Source organism: Nicotiana tabacum, chromosome 19, assembly GCF_000715075.1.
Source record: "Nicotiana tabacum cultivar K326 chromosome 19, ASM71507v2, whole genome shotgun sequence".
Classification (NCBI taxonomy): domain Eukaryota; kingdom Viridiplantae; phylum Streptophyta; class Magnoliopsida; order Solanales; family Solanaceae; genus Nicotiana; species Nicotiana tabacum.
In genome coordinates, this window is record NC_134098.1 from 6,758,204 (window position 1) to 6,781,578 (window position 23,375).

At 37.9% G+C, this 23,375-nt stretch overlaps 2 protein-coding genes across 2 annotated transcripts; both read left to right on the forward strand.

Moving 5' to 3' along the window:
* Positions 1 to 1,347: 1,347 nt before the first annotated feature.
* On the forward strand, positions 1,348 to 8,483 carry LOC107797081 (uncharacterized). Its single transcript, XM_016619938.2, has 5 exons — positions 1,348 to 1,680; positions 4,265 to 4,318; positions 4,407 to 4,479; positions 6,453 to 6,493; positions 7,824 to 8,483. Exons 1-5 carry the CDS (start codon positions 1,615 to 1,617, stop codon positions 8,265 to 8,267), a joined length of 678 nt encoding a protein of 225 aa, XP_016475424.1. The 5' UTR covers positions 1,348 to 1,614; the 3' UTR covers positions 8,268 to 8,483.
* Positions 8,484 to 10,636: 2,153 nt separating this feature from the next.
* Positions 10,637 to 11,764, forward strand: LOC142173359 (uncharacterized). Its single transcript, XM_075238940.1, has one exon. It carries the CDS (start codon positions 10,637 to 10,639, stop codon positions 11,762 to 11,764), a length of 1,128 nt encoding a protein of 375 aa, XP_075095041.1.
* The last annotated feature ends 11,611 nt before the right edge of the window (positions 11,765 to 23,375 follow it).

Genomic DNA, 23,375 nt, shown 5'->3' on the forward strand with positions numbered 1-23,375 from the left:
GTTTTTACGGACTGCACACGGAAGTCGAGAAATGGTAAATAGTGCTTAGATCACATAATTAATTATTAAATTTAAAGATGATATTTTGGGTCATCACACTTACTTAACAAGTCAAATGTTAGGCGCCATCACGGTCCGAAGGTGGGAATTTCGGGTCGTGACAGTTGTATGATCACTTTCTTATCAAGTGTTACTGGAATACGTCTATCTCTTTGTTCTTCCATATTCATATCATATGTTAAGATCTATTAAATTCTTAAATATTTTTCAAATGTGAAGTGATTATTAATATTTATGTATCATATTGGTTTTTATGTTTAATTACTAAATTCGGTTTAACCTGAAAATGTACATCAACGAAAAATTATTGCGAGATGACTAAAAAAATAACTATTATGTGTTACTAATAGAATTCTCCCATAAGAATATTTTAATCGATAATATGTTTGTCAAATTTTTATATTTTTACTAAATATATATTTATTTATCAAATATTTAACAAAGTAAGATTGAAATAATATTTAAGTAACAAAAAATTCAAAAACCCAAAAAACCCGACAAAACCGAACCAATCCAAACCGATATAGTTGATTTGATTTGATTTTGATAAAATCGAACCAACCCGGTCCATGTACACTCCTAACCGTCCCGATGTTATCTAGCTGTGATGACAATCATGTTATGCTCTCTATCCAGCAGCGCGAATCGCTACGTCTTGCGCTATTGGTGCACAAATTCAACCTCACAACGCCAGTCCGTACAACTTATGCTCTCAATCTAGTGTTGGGGGTATTACTCTTGCTATATCGAACTATAATTATTTAATACTTATTAAGTTAAAAAAGAAAATATGCATTATAATATACTAGCTAGTAACTAATAACATTTGATTTGGTAATTAAAAGATTTTATTTACCAAGTATGTAACAACACATTTAATATTTCCTAAATACATTAATATCTATCACCGATTAAATCTTGCTTTGTTCATATAAAACATGCTTATTTAATTTTTTTGACAAACACATACTCCGTATGTTTCTTCTAGTAATTGTGTAGCAGTGGCCAAACACACCCTAATTCGATTTTATTAATTTTTGCATACCATCTCAATAAAAGTGGACACTTATATAACCTTTGAATACTCATAGAAAAAAAAAACTTTAGAACACATGTTATTCTATTACTAAATACTTTTTGTTTTTTGAATAAATTCACTAATTCGAATTTTCAATTCAAACGAAGCAGGGAAAGAAAATAATCTTTCATTTCTTTCTCTTTCTCGTTTCTTCTCCTTTTTATTTTCCCTTCCTTTCTCTTCCATTCAATTTTCAAACCAAAGCACTGCTACCTTTTTGACAATATTGTCAAAAATCTCACAAAATTATTACAAATACTTTGTGAAAATCTGAAGAATTAGCAAACGAAACAATATTGTTATTAATCTGATAAGGCAAAGGAAACTTTTGTCACAAATCTGAGGAAGCCAATGGAAACTTAGTTATGATCTGATGAGAAGGCAAATGAAATTTGGTATCAAAATCTGATGAAGGCAAAGACTTCGTCACAAATCTGACGAAGGCAAATTAAAGGAAAAATAATCCATTTACGGCCATGGACGAGCTAGAATTTCGACGGCTTCTTGAACGATTCCCGATCGTCAGGTTTCGTGATTATCATGTAAACTTCTCTTTCTCATCCATACCGTGATTACATGCAAAAAACAATTGTTTATTTGATAGTGGTTGGCATTTTCCGATTAAAAAATGGGAGAACCCCATGTGTCTCCCCTTAATGTCCCATTTCTTATGCCAGTTTTGTTTTTGTGCTTTTTGGGCGGTTTAAGGTTTTGTCCATATATTTTTATTTTTATTTTTATGATATTGGAGGTGTCCGGCTTAGACTAACTTTGACACCACGGCTTAGACAGAATAAATCACCCATACAATTTTTTGTCTATCCTATTGTTTGAACCCTGTGATTCTATTGAATACCCATACAATTTTTTGTCTATCCTATGGTTTGAACCCTGTGATTCTATTGAATACCCTTTGTTCGGATGATACAACAAACTTTTTATATGTTTTTATATGAACTGTTGAATTCTCTTGATATAAGAAATGATTCTAGTTTAGTGGTAGAGGGGTTTAAAAAGTTGCTTCAAGTCATTGGTTCAAGTCCCAAGTGTGAGATTTTAACATTTTTTTGAATCAATTGCATAAATTCCTAGCTCTGCCACTACATCCACTTCATCGACCATTCATCGACCACTAGGTATCACCCTTGGTATAAGACATTGCTCAGTAGACATGCCAATGTGGAAAGTTGTTCTTTTCTTGGATTCAGAGCTTGTTGAAGCAATCTCATTTTCTGGTTTATCATCTGTCTGTTACATGAATTAGTCTGTTATATTAGTTTATAATAAAAGGGCTTACTTTGTGCATAAACTGCTCCTCAGCTAGTGTAGGACCCGAGTAGAGTGGCTGAATACCTGCGCAAACCATTCCCTTACTTTAATGCAAAGAGGTTGTTTGCACGCCTCGATTCAATCTTATATAGCTCATGATAGGAGAAATTCTAACATTGTGCCCTCGCTCGCCATTACAATATATTTCATTATATACTTTACTATGATGAAGTAAATAAAGGTAGCGGAAATGAGGATATTGAGATGGATGTGTGGGCATACTCGGAGATATAGGGTCAGGAGCGAAGATATTCAGGATAAGGTGGGGCTGGCCCCTGTGGAGGATAACATGCGAGAAACGAGGCTGAGATGATTTGGGCATGTGAAGAGGAGGTGCACAGACGCGCTAGTGAGTAGGTGTGAGAGGCTGAATATGGTAGGTCTCAGGAGAGGTAGAGGAATGCCGAAAAAGTATTGGGAAGAAGTGATTAGGCAGGACATGACTCATCTTCAGCTTATCGAGGACATGACCCATAATAGAAGGTTGCGGAGATCGAGAATCAGGGTTGTAGCCTGTAGGTTAGTAGGTAGCTGACCGTGCTTCCTTTCTGTTCCTTACCAGTAGTTTTAGTATTAGTCTAAGTTTTGTCTTGTTCTTAGACTACAATTACTATCTCTTGCTGCTTCTGTTGTTATTATCTAGCTGTTATTATTGCAATTTTTTCCATGACTTCATTGTTGTATTTCCTTTTCTTACTGCTGTATTGATGGTTGGTTTGAGCCGAGGGTCTATCAGAAACAGCCTCTCTACCTGCACAAGGTAGGGGTAAGGTCCGCGTACACTCTACCCTCCCCAGACTCCACTTGTGAAAATACACTGGGTATGTTGTTGTTGTTGTACTCTACAATGATGAAAATAATTTATGTAATAATTCTGAGACTGGCAGAATTTGACTTTACATGTGCTCCTTGTGACTTTAATTAGGATGCTCAAATATGTTTAGTTGATCCTTGTTGTTCTAAAATTTTTGATATAACTGAACGACCAGTGAAGTCATATACATTTTGAATCCCATGCTAGAGTTATGGTAAGAAGCGTCTTGAAGCAAGTCTCCTTTGGGGATTCATGCTTAAGGATATTTTGGTAGATTTCACCGGCCAGTGTTGTTCCTCTACGTCTATTGCCTTCAGTACTGATATGTGCTTAATTTCATTGATGGTCGTTAATATGTAGGTCACTTCAATAGGCCAATAACTCCATAAGTATTAGTTTATAGTCTGAATTTATAAGTATTCTGTTCTTTTTCGAGAACAATATTTTTCTGTTTTTTAGCGTATGATGGACAAAATTAAATGAGCTGATTTCATGTCCTGACTTCTTGGTCATATTGTTTTCATATGTTTCTGTGCATCACATTCCTTTTAGCTAAGATGGAAAGGAAGATATAAATGGGAGTTACAAGTTGAGGTAACTTACATTTACCTTGTTTGATAAGGATGTAAGTAAAGAAGAAGTGAAACAAGAGGAATTCTAAACCCAGAGCATTGGGCTAGCTTAATTTTGGACTGTTATAGAGTGGAGAAGTGTAGAGCGGCAGACACATTATTTACCGAGTTTCGACCATGCACCACTGGCCTTCTGAATTTGTTGGTCATTAAAAAAAGGGTTAGGGTGGGGGGAGGGGGGACTGAGATGGAGGAGGTATTGCTGAAAAGTGAAAACTGAATTCATCTGTCTCATGCTTCATGCCAATCATTTTGCTCTTCCAACCCCTGTATCATTAATTGTTCTGCGCTCCCTGCTTTTCAATATCCTCTTAACTCCGGACTCTCATCTGAATTGTTCTTGTATTACAGATTGATTCAGACACATCAAGACGAACAACAACTCAGTCTTTAGAGAAAGAGGAGGTATAAGAGAAGCTTTTCCACATAACATTGTGTTAACCTTTGCATTCATTTCTTGATTTTTCCTTCCTAACTGTAAAAGTTTCATCAGGTAACGCAATGGAAAGATGCATGGAGTAAGGGACATAAACAAGAGACTGGGATTCAAGCAATGCATCGTGGCGGTATGGACATTATCAATTATTTTTGTTTGGAAAATGACTAGAGATCAATATTCTTGACCATTTTTGTAAAACTTATTTGTTACACAACTTGCAATTAAGCTGCTTCATGTTAACTAATTAAGAGTGAAAAGATACCAAACAAGTGAAAAAGTAGTACCGTGGTATGAGAATGAAGGAGATATTCATAGTTTTGAGAATCATCGGAATTAAACGTATGAGTCAAAGATGAAACTTTCGAATTAAGTGATGGAGTATAGCTTTAGTGATGTGATAAAGGTGGTGGAGAATCAGTTTGGACTTATCCCTGGTAGATCTACAGCAAAGATTATAACACTCTGAAGAAGATTGGCGAAAAATTATGGGGAGAGAGGAAGGATCTCCATATAATGTGCATCGACATAGATAAATTACATAATAGAGTGCCAATGAAAATCTTTTGTGGGGTGCTTGTAAAGAAAAGAATTAATATAAATATAGAATGGCCATAAAGGATATGTAAGAAAATTGGTATCAAGTGTGAAAAAGAGGAGACAAATGATTTTCCCTCAACAATAGTTTTTCCAACAACTAAAGTTTTACAGCATCAATCTACCTTACGCTCGGGTTTGTTCATTGTGGTTATGGATGAGCCACTCAACAATATATAGGACGAGCTAAATAATCAAATGATATATGGGATGAGGTTACATTGCACATACTTTTTGTAGATGATAATGTGTTAATTGATAAAACGAGGGGGTACCACAAATAACAGACGTACTAGTTCTTTTTTCTATCTATGAAGTAGGAAGAAGAGAGTCAATAAGAAGTTAAGACCATTGGGTAGTACTTTAGCAAATAAGGATCTTAAGATAAGTTAAAAGTAAGACACATATTTACATGACAAATTAGCCCAAATAAAGAAAAATGTGTGATAAGACGAGATTATGGACCTATTATACGCAATTCTGATATTCAGGTTGAAGCCTTTCAATAAAATGTCATGATAAATGAAGAGTCGTACAAAGAAGTACAATAGAATGACTGAACTTGAGAAATGTTATATGAGTTTTATATTTTAAGATACCTAACAAGTAAAAGAGAAGTTATGTAGGACAAGTTATGAGAGTGGTAATGTTATATTGTTATATGGGAGTGAACCTATACCAAAAAATGGATGCTGTAGTAATGCGAACATTAGCCTGAATACATGGACATACAATAAATGACCATACCAGATAGAGGGTGCAAGTAGCAGATATAGAGTTTAAAATAAGAGAAGGATCATCGTTTGAGCACGTAATATGAAGACATTTGAATGTACCAATCTATATGTGCAACATTATGATGATTGATGGAGTAAAAGGGGATGAGGTAGATCAAATGTCACATAGGGGAAGTTATCTCAAATAACTGAAACTTTTCAAAATCATTGTAGATTTAGCCAAAAAGATAACACAATGAAAGGAAAGGATCCATGTAGGCAATACCAACTAATTGACACAAAGCTATAGTTATTTTAGTTCGTTACACTTACACTAAGTATGGTGTTTGTCAAGATCCTTTTGAGTTTGGTAACAGTCTAGTATGCTTATGCAAGAATAAGCGTGAGATTTATAGAACACACAATTTGAATGACAGATTATTTAATAATGGAATAGATTGACCTGATTGGAGCAGAGTAGATATCTAGAATTTATATAGCCAACTCCAAATAGTATTCATCGAATTTTCCTTACTAAATATCTGTTTATGGAAAAAAGTCTTCTGACTGAAGTAACATGCCTACATCTTTTCTTCTCAGAAATGTTTCTTTGAAACCCTGTTTATTTTGATCCTTTTTACAGTTGAATGCCAAATCGGTGGTGCTTAAGGTTTTTAGCTATATTCATGTTGCTCAGTGTGAATTCTTAATCTATATTGAGCTTGCCTTGATGGTGAATTCTTAACCTTTTGCTAAAAGTTTAGTAACTGTATTAACTTAAATGTTACAGGTGCATTTTGGGGCAAAGTAAGAGAAGCTGCTGAGAAAAAGGTTGGTCAAGTTATCATGTTTTGCTATATAATATTATCATTGGTGATCATGAACAATCTTCCTAATGCCTTGTTATTAGATGGTGATGTAGCACCAGAAGAGGAGAGAAATCGAAAAGAATTGAACGAAAGATCAAATTCACAAATTATTATTTATTAAGTGTCTTCAAAGTTTTCTTAACGAAATATAACAAGGTTTTATATATAAAATAGGATTCCTGAACTGTCAGAACCTTGAAACATTGAACTCTATATGTAACTAAAAGAATAAGGGCATTTCAAACTAATATATAAGCTACTCAACGTATTATTCAAATGATTAGCATGGAGAGGGACTCTGCTTCTGCACTACAAGCTTCTAAGCTACTCAAAGTGTCCTAGTACCGTAGTGGCAAACTGCTTATCGGGCTATTCCCATTGCCAGTCAGCTAACCATGATATTCTCACGTTCAGCAGATGTTGCTTGCTCTACACTCTTAGGGCTGGTGGTTACTTGATTTAGTCGGACTATGTAAGAACCTAGTGTGATGAAGTCAGCAATGATAACTTCCCTTCTTTATTTGGGAATGCTATGGATTTGATTTCTGCATATCATCTGCTTGGAACTAAGCTCATTTTGTTGAAGACCTAATAAGTTACTGAGTCTCCTACCCAGGTCCAATCTTGTATCTAGCCCAATTTGATGCCCAAAATTTTGGTGTTAATAGAGTGACAAGAGTATTAGGAGTATTGCTTTTTTGAAGGATATTCTACTTATAAGTATTGTCTAGTGCCTTAGAGGAACAAGAAAGACCATATTCACATGCTCTTATGGCACATTACCATATAGGAGAATGTCTTTTGATCATTGCATTGATCATCTTTTCAAAGGTATATGATGACAATTTTCTTTTTTCTATGATGTGATTAGAAAAGTTATGGAAAATAATTTTCATGGATATTGTGTGATTAACATTTGAAGATCGGCTTCATCACTTATATTCTAGTTCGGCATTGCAGTGAAGGGACTAACTTATTTTGAATCGGGAGAAATGTTATTTCATTGTTCGAGAAAGTATAGTTCTCGGACATAGGTTCTCCGCATAGGGCATTGAAGTGTATATGGCAAATGTTGAATGCATTTGCCACCTTTTGCGTCAGTACCTTAGGAGTACCTTGGACATTCTTGATTTTATCCATAATCTCAAGATCCTTCCAAAATTCGCCTAAAATTTTATGGGCCCATCACAAACGACCTAATGAACAATAGTCATCATTTTTAGTATCTCTCTAATTTATTAGCTAAAGATGTGAAATATGAGATTTCTGATGAATTTTTTAATGCATTTCAGGTCTTGAAGGAACAACTTCTTGCAGCTTTACGTAGTCAATCAGGAGTCCAATATGATCCTAGTGAGGAAGTGTTGATGGCTGCCCGACACATTGATGAGAGGCAGGCATCCAATGTTGCAGGTCCATCTCATATACCCCGCTCTTCGGCCTATGCATCTTCATCAATACCCAACCGAATAACAAGTATCGAGGAGGATTTGGATCACATACGCCATTTTCAAGCCTATCAGGTGAAGCACAATCAAGGAATTGCTGAAATGCTACGAACTATGGCACTTTACCATGGAATGAACATGGATAATTTTCCTACTTGTCCTTCATATACGCCCCCAAGGGGGAAGGCAACGCTCGATGATGATGATGATGATGACGATGACGATGACGATGACGATGACGATGACGATGACGATGAGGAGGAGGAGGACGACGATGATGAGGAGTGAGCCATCCTACTCAGGAACATTTCCGTTTTCAATACACATCCTTGCCTCGAGTAGAAAAAGTTTAGCGTGGAAGATCAATTTCGTCCTTTTAAGTAGCTTGGAATGTCCAAGGTGTTGCATTTGGAGGCAAAACATTTTGTATCCGTCAAAAATGTTAGAATAGTTTGTCATGGCAAGAGAAAGGGAATACCACAATAGTCCTTCCCTTTTCATTTTTGTATAAACCTATTTTGGTCCAAGGGGGAGATAACAAGTGAGGAATTGTGTTTGGTAGAGATGGAGGTGCCAAAAACTATGAATATCACCCTCCAAACATGTAAAGTTATGTAGCAATTTTGAAGAGGAAAATTGTTCTTTTTTCTCTCTGTTTAGCAAACCACTACTCCGTTTTGCACTTGTCTTTTTATCCATTGCAACTTTACAAAGTTACTGTATTGACACTCATCTTGTATCTTTGCAACTGTTTTCAAGACTCACACCTCAGGGGTTATAACTTTGAATATTGAATTTTAATCATTTTATAATTAACAAAAATATTGTATTTTTTTTTTTTGAAAATTCCCAGGGAAAGGAAAACCCGCACCCGACTACCCTTTGGGTGCGTAGTGGGTAACCTGCTTACTGTGTAATAGCTCGCAAACCACACTGCACTAGGCAAGCCCAGTGCGACGAGCTTTGACTGAGGAGGCTGCTGGTGAGGGGAATTGATCACATGCCTCTCATGTGAAAAACCACTCACCTAACCAACAACAAAATATAAGTTGTATCATTTTATTGTTTGAGTCCTTTTACCATTAGCCTTTCTCCAGCTAGCTTGAAATAATTTGAAATTTCTATACACGGCTTCAAAAGTATCAACCATTTTGTCCTAAATGATTGTGGATGACTGACAAAATAGGTTATTTAGCTCTTTCTTTCTTTTTTTTTTTCTTTTTTTTTTGTAATATAACACACAGTTGATGGTTATAACAGCATCATGTATTTTTAGTTTCGAACTTATTGTCCTATGAAGTAACAATATAGGTTGACTAAATGAGCTGGATCTGACAATATGCAACTCACGCCATGATCCAAATTTCAATTTTTAACTACTATGAAAATATACCAAAATACTCCAACAGAAAAAGTTGATGATTGGAAGATTTCCATGAAAAAAAAAGAAGAAGAAAAGCAACAGAAAAATAAAAGAGAGAAGTTTTAGTTATGGGTTTCTCTACAGATAATCTAAGTGGGATTATTTTGGTTTGTGTGTTTCCAATTTTGTATTCTTTCTTTTATGAAAGTTTCAAAGTTTTAATTTTTAAAATCTGATTTTTTACTTATTAATCTGCATAGTATTGGCATGAGAGGACTTAAATGGATTAACATGGTCAGTGATGATTCATACAGCCGACCCCAACTTATTTGAGACTAGGCATAACAACATTTGTTCTTAGTATTACTTATTTTCCGGCAGAAGCTACATTGAGCTAGGGGGTTCAATTTAATTCCCTTAATTTAAACTTCTTATGCTATGTACGTAAATAGGTTATGTAGAGATAAGTAGTGATTGTACATTGAGCTATTTAAGATGTACACTTCTAGAATCAGTTAGAGTTCTTAGTTAGCACATGTGTATAAGGGTTGTTAGTTAGATGAGTGCAAGAGTATATATATATATATATGCACAATCACTGTTAAGAGATTGATTACACTGAATAAGAGCTTTGCATTATTTTCTCTCTCTAGAATCTTCTTCTTCTTCACTAACAGCCCAAAGCTCTCTAATGGCTACCATAGGGCTAGTTTTAACATGGTATCAGAGCCACGATGCTCGACGATTCTGAGCGACAGACTCCGATCTTCAAATTTCCTCTCTTCTTTGATTTCTCTCAGTTTTGGGTTAAAAAATTTCTCAATTCATCATCGTCTCTCAAGCTCAATTTTTGATCTCAAAACTTTAAAAATTGTCTTCAATGGCGAATCAAACAGTTGAAAACACAGTAGGATCTTCACATGCAAACAATCAACACATTGATTGTAATGATCCTTTGTATGTACATCCCTCCTACACACCTGGTTTACAAATCGTCCCACAATTACTCATAGGAACTGAAAATTATTCGGAATGGAGTCGATCTATGAAAATGTCACTCCTTGGGAAGAATAAATTGGAGTTTATTGATGGAACCTGCACTAGAGATTTGTACGTCGACAATACCTTCCAATTGCGTCAGTGGGATCGATGCAATGTAATTGTTCAATCGTGGATAATGAGCTCGGTGGCGAAGGAGCTTAGAAAGGGAATTGTATTCTCCTAAAATGCACAGAAAGTCTGGATTATGTTGAAGACCAGGTTTGATAAGGTAAATTCAACCAAAATTTATCACATGAATATAGAGATTAGCTCATTGGTACATGGAGTTTCTAGTGTATCAGTATATTTTTCAAATCTAAATGATTTGTGGGATGAATTCGAGTCGTTGATTCCAGAACCTTGTGATTGTGAGAGGTCAGGACCATTCATTGAATTTTTATGCCAACAGAAACTCATGAAATTTTTGATGGGATTAAATGACACTTATATACCACAAAGGAGCCAAATTCTCATGATGCATCCAACACCCTCTCTTGATCAAGCCTACTCCATGATTATTCAGAAAGAAAGTCAGAGGAAGAACAATGATTTAGTAATACATGGTGGTATATTAAGAAGTGCTCCTGTGGATATTGATCATACTGCACTAGCTTCTGCAAATGCCTTCAATGTTAAGCCTAAGAGAAATGCTGGGTTATACTGTGATTACTGCAAAATGAAGGGTCATACGAGGGAAGGTTGCTACAAATTGATTGGATACCCATCTGGATTCAAATGCAACAACAGGAAAATAGGATCATATGAACAATCATCAGCTGTAGCACATAATGTGACTATTGGGGAGGAAGTTAACGCTGGTGTGCATAGGAATGTTGTTCCAACTATCCATCCTTTCACTGCTGAACAATATCAACAAATTCTCAAGCTACTGAATAAGGAAAAGGGTTCTGATGCCTCAGCCAACATGGCAGGTAACTTTACTACTAACCAAAGACCTTGGATTATAGATACTGGGGCTTCTAATCACATTATTTCTGCCTTACATCTACTATCATCAGTATACCATGTACCTGAACTCAAATCACCTACTGTACATTTACCAAATGAAAATAGTACTAAAGTTACTCATACTGGATCATGTACTTTGCCTAACTCAGAAATCCTTTATGATGTTCTTTATGTTCCTGAATTCCAATTTAATCTATTCTCTGTTTCTAGATATACAAAAGAGTTAAACAGCTCAGTTCATTTCTATCCTGATTTTTGTGTCTTTCGGGACCTCTTCAGTGGCATGGTGAAGGGGATTGGTAAACTCAAGGGTCGTCTCTACATCCTCAATCCCTCAACACTTGTTACTACTTCTGCCTCTAATTGTGTGTCCGCTTCAATTCAGTCAAATTCAAGTTCATTATGGCACTAAAGGTTGGGTCATGCACCTCTTGCAGTATTGAAAAAGATCCATGATTTAAATAAACAGTTGTCCTGTATTTCTACTTGTCACTGTCCTGTATGTCCACTAGCTAAACAAACTAGGCTACCTTTCCTTGTTAGTACTTCCAAGTCTAATTGTGTCTTTCAACTGGTACATATGGATGTGTGGGGTTCATATAGAGTCTGTACTTACAATGGATTCAAATATTTTCTTACTCTTGTTGATGACTATTCAAGAATGACTTGGACTTTTCTTTTGAGGTTAAAAAGTGATGTGTGTGTCATTTTAACTGAATTTCTACATCTTGTTGAAAATCAGTTCTCAACCACTGTTAAAGCCTTTAGATCAGATAATGGCCATGATTTTTTTAACAACCTCTTCTATAATCTTTTAAAAACTAAGGGGATCATCCACCAAAGTAGCTGTGTTCACACTCCACAACAAAATAGTGTTGTGGAGAGGAAGTACAGACATATCCTAGAAGTAGGAAGGGCCTTGAGGTTTCAGGCTAACATACCCTTGAAGTTATGAGGGGATTCTTACTGCTACTTATATCATTAATAGACTACCAAGTGTTATTCTACATGGAAAGTCACCTTATGAGATTTTTCATGGTAAAACTCTTATTTTTTCTCACATCAGAACTTTAGGATACCTCTGCTATGCCACAAAACCAGATTTTCATGACAAATTTACTCCTAAATCTGTCCCTGGTGTCTTTATGGGCTATGCTACTACTCAAAAGAGATATAGAATATATGACATTGAAGCCAACAAATTCATAGTTTGCAGGGATATTGTCTTTCATGAAAATCTATATCTCTTCAAACATCCCACGAGTAAGTTTCTTGCTACTTATGATCCATCTTCTACTTCATCTCCTTTCTTTCCCAATTCTGCTCCTCTACCATCTCACACACCTGACCACCAATCCATTTCCAATGACATCATTCCCCTTCCTAATGATCCTGCTCAATCTAGTAATTCACCTATTTGTTCTCCTGATCCTATTAATTCTCTTCCCTCTACTGTTTCACCTGATCCTTCTGATCCTCCTCTTATTCCTCCCATTGATCCTCCTACTGATTCTTTGTTGCCCAGAAGATCTGGTAGAACACTTAAACTATCTATTTGGCTAACTGATTACATTCACCATCTTTTACCTTCAGCTTCTACTGTATGCCTTTACCTCATTCATCACTTTGCTTCTTACTCTCATCTCCCTGCTCATTTCCAGTCTTTTCTTGCTTCTTTTTCAGCTAATATTGAATCTACTTCTTACTCACAAGCCATTAAAGATGATAGGTAGATTAAGGCTATGAACCTTGAGATTGAAGCCTTAGAACAAAACCATACTTGGGATGTGGTTGACTTACCACCTGGTAAGGTCCCCCATAGGTTGCAAATGGGTCTACAACATCAAGTATAATACTGATGGTTCTGTGGAGAGATTTAAAACTAGATTGGTTGCTAAGGGTTACACCCAACAAGAAGGAATTGACTTTCATGATACTTTTTCCCCTATGGCTAAGATGACCACAGTAAGGACTGTTATAGCTATTGCTGCCTTTAGACATTGGCATGTGTACCAAATGGATGTGCATAATGTTTTTCTAAATGGTGATCTTACTGAGGAAGTTTATATGACTCTTCTTGAGGGATTTGGTAGTCATGGGGAGTATAAGGTGTGCAGACTACTCAAATCATTATATGGCTTGAAACAAGCTTCTAGACAATGGAATGTGAAGCTGACACGGGCCTTGCTATCCTCTGGTTTTTAGTAGAGCAAACATGATTATTCATTGTTCACTAAGACTACTAATAACAAGTTTGTGCTTATTCTTGTCTGTGTAGATGGCTTGCTTGTCACAGGTAATGACTTGAAAGAAATACACCAAGCTAAAAGTGCCCTCCATAAAAGCTTCAAATTGAAATACCTTAGAGAGCTTAGATATTTTCTGGAAATGGAGTTTGCCAGGTCCGAAGAAGGCATTCTAATGTCTCAAAGGAAATATGCTCTAGAGATGATATCAGAAGCAGGACTGTCAGGATCAAAACCTAAAGACACACCTATGGAACAAAACCTAAAGCTAACAAGCACAGAATATGATGAATGTGTGCAGAGAACTGATACAGATGAGCCATTGAAGGACAGAAACAACTTCCAGAGACTCATTGGCAAGTTATTATACTTGACCATTACTAGGCCAGTATGCAGTACAATGCCTAAGCCAATTCATGCATGCACCAAAGACATCCCACTATGAAGCTGCTATACACAGAGTGAAGTACATTAAGAAACAACCAGGTCTTGGGTTACTAATGTCAAGTAGAGGTGAAGAAAAGGTAGAGGCATTCTGTGACTCTGATTGGGCCTCTTGCCGCATGTCTAGAAAGTCAATTACAGGTTTTTGTGTCAAGCTGGGAACCTCACTAATCTCATGGAAGGCAAAGAAGCAAAGCACCATATCCAGGAGTTCAGCTGAAGCAGAATATAGAAGCATGGCTCACATTGTAGCTGAGCTAACATGGTTGAATGGGCTGATGAAAGAGCTAGGAGTTAGTGTCAAGCTGCCTATGGATTTATATTGTGACAACAAAGCTGCTCTACAGATTGCTGCAAATCCCATATATCATGAGAGAACAAAATATATTGACATTGACTGTCATTTCATCAGAGAGAAGATACAAGAAGGGTTGATAAAGACTGCACACATAGCTACTCAGGAACAACCAGCTGGCATTTTGACAAAGGCATTGGGGCATCGTCAACATGTAGTTTTAGTCTCCAAGTTGGGAATGAAAAATATTTTCCATTCTCAACTTGAGGGGGAGTATAGAGATAAGTAGTGATTGTACAGTGAGCTATTTATGGTGTACACTTCTAGAATTAGTTAGAGTTCTTAGTTAGCGCATGTGTATAAGGTTTGTTAGTTAGATGAGTGCGTTAGTGTATATATATATATATATATATATATATGCACAATCACTGTTCAGAGATTGATTACACTGAATAAGAGCTTTGCATTTTTTCTCTCTCTAGAATCTTCTTCTTCTTCACTAGCAACCCAAAGCTCTCTAATGGCTACCCTAGGGCTAGTTTTAATAGGTTAAAAATAAATATGTTTATCGGAATGTATATTTACCTTATTCAAATAAACATGATTTACACTTATTGACTTTTTGGAATTACTTTAGCCAGTGATATTTGAATATGATTAAAAAATATAACATCTATTTGGATTCTCTTCCATTGTGTATTTGCCTTTCCATAATGCTTATAATTTGAGAATCTATTTTCTCTTCTTCAAGAAATAAAAATTTCTTAAATACTTTCGATTGTATAGTTTTCATTGGGTTTATTATGCAGGTTATGAGTGTTAAAGCTCTTGGTACTTCACTAAAATTAACTTTTTAGTGAAAGAACTGGTTGATTTACCCAGAGACTTGGGTTTTTATGTGTGTTGTAGAAATATGTGTTGTTACACAAATGAACGTGTTAGATTAGTTAGTGTTGATGGGTTAGCTTTTAAGAGGAGGAAACTCGTCTTCTTTGGACAAATAAAGAAAGGAAGAGTGTATATAACCACTTCCTTTTTTTTTACATGGCTTAAAAAATTTGAAAGGTGTTTTGGAGGGAAACTAAAATTTGACTATATTATTAATAGTCAAGATTGGGCACTTGGACACTTATTTTGTTATTTAAGAAAGAACGTTTTTAAATTATCAAAACATTTTAACAGTTTAATGGTTTTGAAAAGGTGATTATTTGTCTTAAAAAGGTGCCTATTCGCAAAATAAGTCTGTTAATTCTAACAGACACCTAAAGAGTTTATGAATATCTTATTCCTCTCCAAAACGAAAGATATCAAAAATCAACAGATCTCCATCTTCTTCTCTTTCTGCTATGTATAATTTACAAAGTTTGTTCTAATGGAAATTCGAGCTAATTGCTGGTATTCAAATTTATTGGTCTTTTCTAACTTGTTTGCTAAACTGAACAACAAGTTAAACTTTAGGACTTTATGTATTTTTACTCCTTACCATTCTTCTCTTCTTTGCTTCCCTTGTAAACATCAAATGAAATACAAATCGCAATAGGTGGTATGACCGTGGACATTACAAATCCCGTTGATAACCCTTACGCAACCGATAAAATATCTTCTAACTCTAATGTATACGGTCAAAATCGAGTTTGACCTTCGAGATTGGAACATGATGGACTAAGGTTCGTCATTGTAATATCGAGCCATGATGTAGAGTTTGATTGTCGAGCTCGAGCCCCAGAAACCAATCTAGATCGAGATCGGTCAAGATCGAGCTCGAGACATCGAGGTCGAACAAATAGAGATCGGCCAAGATTGAGCTCAAGCCCCAGAAACCAATCTGGATCAAGATCGGCCAAGATCAAGATCGAGCCAAGAAACAAAAAAGTCGTTATAGCCGCAATTAGGGGGAGAATCTCAGCAAAAATCATGGCTTGAATCAAGAAAAAGATAATTAATTAATCTATCATGGGATCCTCATTATGTATTTTTAATTATATCCAAAATAGAAATCCCCCACTATATTAAGAGTTGTTATCATTTGTAGAGGGGACAGATTCATTTTGAGATATACAGAAAAGTGAGCAAATACTATCCTTTTTTTTGGCTTTTGATATTTAGTCATATTGTTTCTTCTACCAATCATTCTTCACTCAATTTGAATGGGATAAAACTTGAAGGCTTAGGCTAACTAGTTCATTCGGTTTGCATTCATTTCTTTTATAACTAATTTCGATATTCATTTACATATCTTTCCCAATTTGTATCAATTTATATCACATATCCTTAGAACTACGTATAAATTCAACTTTATCCGTTTTTTGGGTAAACAGTTTGGCGCCCACCTTGGGGCTAAGGATAATAGTGGTTATTTTGATACAAACCTCTATAAAACACACACTATTTGAAGTGTCTTTGATTTCAGGCTGAAAATGACGAACTCTTAGTTAATGGCCCTACCTATTGACAACAAATTTGGCCATCAAGATGAGAATAACAACGTGACACCCGGGGATGAAAGGCCACCCGTTGACCCCGTTGGGACTCGGGCCGTGGATCCAATTGACGTTAATTCGCATGTGACCATCGAAGCGAACTAACATTCTGGCCCCGAAAATAGTATTCATGGTGGAATTCGATCTGCAGTTCGAAATACCCAAAATGTTGGAGAAGACGGGATCAATCTACGTATGATTTTCGAAATATTTCAAGCTCAACAGGTAGCAATAGCTCAGTTGCAGAGCCAAACCCAGGCACCGAGCAGGCCTGAGCCCGGTCCACCCCGAGAGGTCACCCACAGAACAGGGCCAGCTGTAGTAAGGTCAAATGAACAAGAATCGAGGACTAACCCTGAAATTATAAAGATGCTCGAGGAACTGACAAAACGGATAGAGTCAGGAGAAAATAGGATTGAAGCAAACGACAAAATAATAGAAACTTATAACTCCAGGGTTGATCAGATCCAGGGGGCACCACCAATATTAAAGGATTTGGATTCCAAAAAGTTCGTATAAAAGCCTTTCCCCCCGAGCGTAGCTCCTAAACCGATCCCCAAGAAGTTCCGCATGCCTGAGATTCCTAAATATAATGGAACGACCGACCCCAACGAACATGTCACCTCTTACACATGTGCCATTAAAGGGAACGATCTAGAGGACGACGAGATCGAATCCGTATTATTAAAGAAATTCGGGGAAACCCTGTCAAACGGAGCAATGATATGGTATCATAATTTACCACCTAACTCTATCGATTCTTTTGCCATGCTTGCAGATTCTTTTGTAAAGCACATGCCGGAGCCATAAAGGTCGAGACCAGGAAGTCAGACTTTTTCAAGGTAAGGCAAAAAGATAACGAGATGCTAAGAGAGTTTGTATCTCGTTTCCAAATGGAACGAATGGATTTACCACCGGTCACGAACCATTGGGCCGTTCAAGATTTCACCCAAGCACTAAATGAATGAAGCTCAATGGCTTCACATCAGTTAAAGTAGAACTTGATTGAGTACCCCGACTGTTACCTGGGTCGATGTACATAATCGATATCAATCGAAGATTAGAATCGAAGACGACCAGTTGAGGCCCCCTTCTGGGTACGTTATTAAAAGGGACATCGACTGAGAACCAAGGTCGAATAGGGACTGATACCATCCAAATAATGAAGATCGTAGGGGCAGCGAACCAGGACGCAACTCCGTACGAGGTGAAATGAGAAGTGATCAAGGCCAAGGGTCTCGAGGGCTGATGAGCAAAAATGGTTTCGACAGGCATACCGGACCTAAGGAAGCACCGCGATTGTCAGAGTATAACTTCAATATTGATGCATCCACCATCGTATCGGCTATCAGACGCATCAAAGATACTAAATGGCCTCGACCTCTGCAGACCGATCCAACCCAGAGAAATCCCAAACAAATGTGCAAGTATCATGGCACCCATGGCCACATAATGGAAGATTGCAGGCAGTTGAGAGAAGAGGTAGCCCGGTTATTCAATGAAGGGCACTTTCGAGAGTTTTTAGGTGACCGGGACAAGAATAATTTCAAAAACAACGGGTTCAATAGACAAAACAAACAAGAAGAACCACAACACATTATCCACATGATCATCAGAGGGATCGATGTCCCCAGGGGCCAGTGCTTAAACGCACTAAGATATCGGTTGTAAGAGAGAAGTGATCTCGAGCTCAGGATTACATACCAAAAGGAACCTTCTCCTTTAATGACGAAGACGCGGAAGGAATCATGAAACCCCATAACGACACACTGGTAATATCTGTACTTATGTATAAAACTCAAGTTAAGCGCGTGTTAATTGATCCAGGTAGTTCGGCTAACATAATTAGATCGAGGGTCGTAGAGCAACTCGGTCTACAGGACCAGGTCATGCCCGCAACCCTGGTACTAAACGGATTCAATATGGCATGTGAAACTACTAAGGGCGAGATAATTCTGCCAATAAACATGGTCGAGACCACCCAAGAAATGAAGTTTCCACGTGATCGAGGATGACATGAGGTATAACGCCCTGTTCATGAGGCCGTGGATCCACAACATGAGAGCAGTACCCTCGACCCTTCACTAGGTTCTAAAATTCCCAAAACCAGAGTGAATCAAAACAATCTACGGGAAGCAACCAGCCGCAAAGGAAATGTTTGCCGTTGATGAAGTGATTCTGATATCATCACTCTCATCGACAAAGGGATCAAATTCAAAGGAAAAACGGGATACCAAATAGCAATCACAAATGTTAGCCTCGACCCAACAAGAGAAGCAGAAGACTGACGAAGATAATGATTATGGGATCCCTCGATCCTTCGTAGTCCCCGATGATTCTGACGCTACCAAATAAACGCTCGAATAACTCGAGCAAATTACACTAATCGAACATCTGCCCGAACAAAAGGTATACTTGGGCATGGGGTTAAGTCCCGAGCTCAGGAAAAAGCTTATTCAATTTATTATAGCTAATATGGACTGTTTTGCTTGGTCCCATCTTTACATGACAAGGATCCCACCGGAAATCACCACTTATGGACTAAGCTTGGATCTGAAATTCCATCCGGTGAAGCAAAAAAGAAGGCTCTAGTCTGAGGTTAAACATGCCTTCATCAAGGACGAGGTAACCAAACTTCTCAAAATAGGATTCATTCGATACGTAAAGTACCCCGAATGGCTAGCAAACGTGGTGGTAGTCCCTAAGAAGGGAAACAAACTTAGAATGTGCGTAGATTATAAAGACCTGAATAAAGCATGCCCCAAGGATTCTTTTCCTTTGCCTAATATCGATCGTATGATCGATGCCATGGCCGGCCACGAGACTCTCAGTTTTCTCGATGCCTACTCCGGGTACAACCAGATACAAATGAACCCGGGGATCAGGAAAATACCTCGTTTATCACTAAGTACGGTACCTACTATTATAACGTAATGCCATTCGGTCTAAAAAATGCTGGTGCAACTTATCAACGCCTAGTAAACCAAATGTTCTAAGAACAAATAGGAAAATCAATGGAAGTTTATATTGATGGTGTGTTAGTTAAGTTCCTGTAAGCAGAGGAACATTTAAAGCATTTGCAGGAAACTTTCGATATTCTGAGGGAGTACAATATGAAGCTCAACCTCGAAAAGTGTGCATTCGGGGTTGGCTCAGGCAAGTTTCTTGATTTCATGGTGTCCAATCGGGGAATCGAGATCAACCCCGATAAAATCAAAGCTATCTAGGATATCACGGTAGTGGATAATGTAAAGGTCGTGCAGAGGCTGACGGGGCGGATAGCCGCCCTAGGACGATTCATTTCGAGATCCTCAGATAGGAGCCACCGATTCTTTTCGCTACTTAAGAAAAAGAGCAATTTTGGCACGGACTCCGGAATGCCAGCAGGCCTTAGAGGAACTAAAGCGGTATTTGTCGAGCCCACCGCTGCTTCATACCCCGAAAGTGGACGAACAACTTTACCTGTACTTAGCTATCTCGGAGATAGCGGTAAATGGAGTCCTGGTCCGAGAAGAATAAGGTACGCAATTCCCTATTTTTTATGTCAGTCGGACCTTAGGTGAGGCCGAAACTAGATATCCACACTTAGAAAAATTAAAGCTTTCTTTAATAAGCACCTCTAGGAAACTAAAACCATATTTCCAATGTCATCCGATATGTGTTGTAACAACTTATCCCCTTCGAAATATTTTACACAAACCCAAGCTTTAGGGTCGATTGGCCAAATGGGCCATAGAAATCAGTGGGTACGATATTGAGTATCGACCCCTAACTGCCATCAAATCTCAAATCTTGCCGAACTTCATGGCTGACTTTACGCCGACCTTCGTATCCGATATTGAAAAAGAACTACTAATAATATCGGGAACATCTTCGGGAGTCTGGACCCTCTTTACGGATGGTGCTTCGAACGTGAAGGGGTCCGGACTAGGCGTCATACTAAAATTACCTACAGGTAATGTAGTTAGACAGTCTATCAGAACTACAAAATTGACTAACAATGAGGCCGAGTATGAGGCCATGATCGCAGGTCTCGAACTAGCTAGAAGCTTGGGAGCGAAGGTCGTAGAGGCTAAGTGTGATTCCCTCCTCGTGGTAAACCAAGTTAACGGTACTTTTGTAGTCCGAGAAGATCGAATGCAGAGGTACTTGGATAAACTACATGTGACTCTACATCGTTTTAAGGAATGGACCTTGCAACATGTACCTCGAGAATAGAATAGCGAGGCCGACACTCTTGCAAACTTAGGTTCATCGGTCGAAGACGACGAACTCAACTCGGGGACTGTCGTACAAATCATGAGATCGGTAATCGAAGAAGGTCATGCCGAGATAAACTCCATAAGTTTAACTTGGGATTGGAGAAACAAATACATAAAGTACTTAAAGAACGGGAATCTTCCATCAGATCCAAAGGAGTCGAGAGCTCTGCGCACAAAGGCAACACAGTTCACTTTGTCCAAAGACGAAACACTTTTCAGAAGGACGTTCGATGGACCATTGGCAATATGTTTGGGACCGGGAGATACCGACTACATCCTACGGGAAATTCATGAGGGCACTTGTGAAAATCATTCCGGTGCCGATTCGCTGATCCATAAAGTAATCAGAGCAGAGTATTATTAGACCGATATGGGCAAGGATGCAAGGGAGTTCGTTCGAAAATGTGACAAATGCCAAAGCCATACACCCATGATTCATCAACCGGGGAACTACTCCACTCGCTCCTATCCCCATGGCCCTTCATGAAATGGGGAACGGACATCGTTGGCCCCCTCCCATCGGCCTCAGGTAAGGTTCAGTTTATTTTGTTTATGACTGATTATTTTTCTAAATGGGTTGAAGCACAGGCTTTCGAGAAAGTCAGAGAAAAGGAAGTCATAAACTTCATTTGGGACCACATCATATGTCGATTCAGGATGCCATCCGAGATTGTATAAGATAAGGGAAAATGATTCATCAGCAGCAAAGTAACTAAATTTCTCGAGGATCACAAGATCAAAAGGATCCTATCAACACCTTATCATCCAAGCGGGAACGGACAAGTTGAATCGACCAATAAAACCATCATCCACAATTTTAAGAAGAGATTGATCGACATCAAAGGAAAATGGAGAGAAATACTACCCGAGGTCCTATGGGCATACCGCAAAATATCGAAATCCAGTACCGAAGCAACACCGTTCTCGTTGGTTTATGGTGCCGAAGCTCTGATCCTGATCAAGGTAAGAGAACCTAGCATCAGGTTTCGATATGCAACAGAGGAGTCGAATAATGAGACCATGAATATGAGCCTAGAATTATTGGACGAAAGACGCGAAGTCGCTCTCGTCCGATTGGCCGCCCAAAAATAGCGGATTGAAAGGTACTACAATCGAAGAACCAATCTTCGACATTTTAACATCAGGGACTTGGTGCTAAGAAAAGTCACCATCAATACCCTAAATCTGAATGAAGGGAAACTGGGTTCGAACTGGGAAGGATCGTATCAGGTTCTTGAAATCATCGAAAAAAGATCCTACAAGCTCGGCATGATAAACGACAAACAACTACCGGGTAATTGGAACATATCGCACCTAAAACGATACTACTGCTAAGGTACGACCCCTCCCATTTTTATTTATATTTCAAAACTAACCCTTTGAGGTGTTCGACCAGAAACAATGATGGATTCTTCAACACGAAGCCTTTAGGTCTGAAAGCACGCGTTGCACTCTTTTTACCTTATACGGTTTTGTCCCAAATGGGTTTTCCGGCGAGGTTTTTAATGAGGCAACCATTGATCGTGCTAACTTAGAACAATTCAACAGTATCCGAGGCCTCTTTACAATCAACCTCGCATACTAGGGGGCATTGCCCTCGAATATCAAGTTTGATACGAAGAAGTTACTTCATGGCAGCAAGGTCTCAATAGGAAAAAATTGTAAGGGCCAAACGGTCAACAAAACCATGCCCGCGTAGTTTGCTCGAGCCCTAGCACAGAACATGTACGCATGTATAATGATTTATAAAGAGAAGTATTCTTCTTTACCGATATCTCGTACCTCAAAAAATGTTTTCTACTTTACAATTTCATATTCTCAATCTATTATGTAACCAAGCTTAAGGGCCGACCATGACCGGAGTTCAGATGATTACCCCCACAATCGGGGACTGCCGACCGAAAAATAAACGAGATCGAATTATATAAACTCCGATATAATAAGACCTTTTAGGCAACCCTCGATTTTATAGGCCACGGCCACCCCACTCGGGGACTGACACTTCGGGCAAGCTCGAAGTAAAACGGGAAAATAAGCCCAAGAGGCAAATCCCGAACTAAAGAAGCTACGGCCGAATTAACACAGGTAGGAGACGTCCGAATTCCGTAACAAAACAAGCCTTCGAATTCTTTCATAAACCGGTTAAAAAGGCCAACCACGATAAAATCATAAAAGGCTTCGATAATATCAAGCCTCAAAAACTCTAATGAGTACAAAATTATTCGAACCCTCAAAAAATTCCTTATTTCATTACAAGGCATTACAAGTTTCGCAAATACAAATGATAAAAATCTTT

What these genes read in the sequence shown, in the direction of transcription:
- LOC107797081 (XM_016619938.2), top strand. Translation starts at nt 1,615, where the DNA reads ATGGACGAGCTAGAATTTCGACGGCTTCTTGAACGATTCCCGATCGTC. An exon ending in TCAAGCAATGCATCGTGGCG is followed by an intron (nt 4,480 to 6,452) that starts GTATGGACATTA and finishes TAAATGTTACAG; the next exon opens with GTGCATTTTGGGGCAAAGTA. An exon ending in GAGAAGCTGCTGAGAAAAAG is followed by an intron (nt 6,494 to 7,823) that starts GTTGGTCAAGTT and finishes AATGCATTTCAG; the next exon opens with GTCTTGAAGGAACAACTTCT.
- LOC142173359 (XM_075238940.1), top strand. Translation starts at nt 10,637, where the DNA reads ATGAATATAGAGATTAGCTCATTGGTACATGGAGTTTCTAGTGTATCA.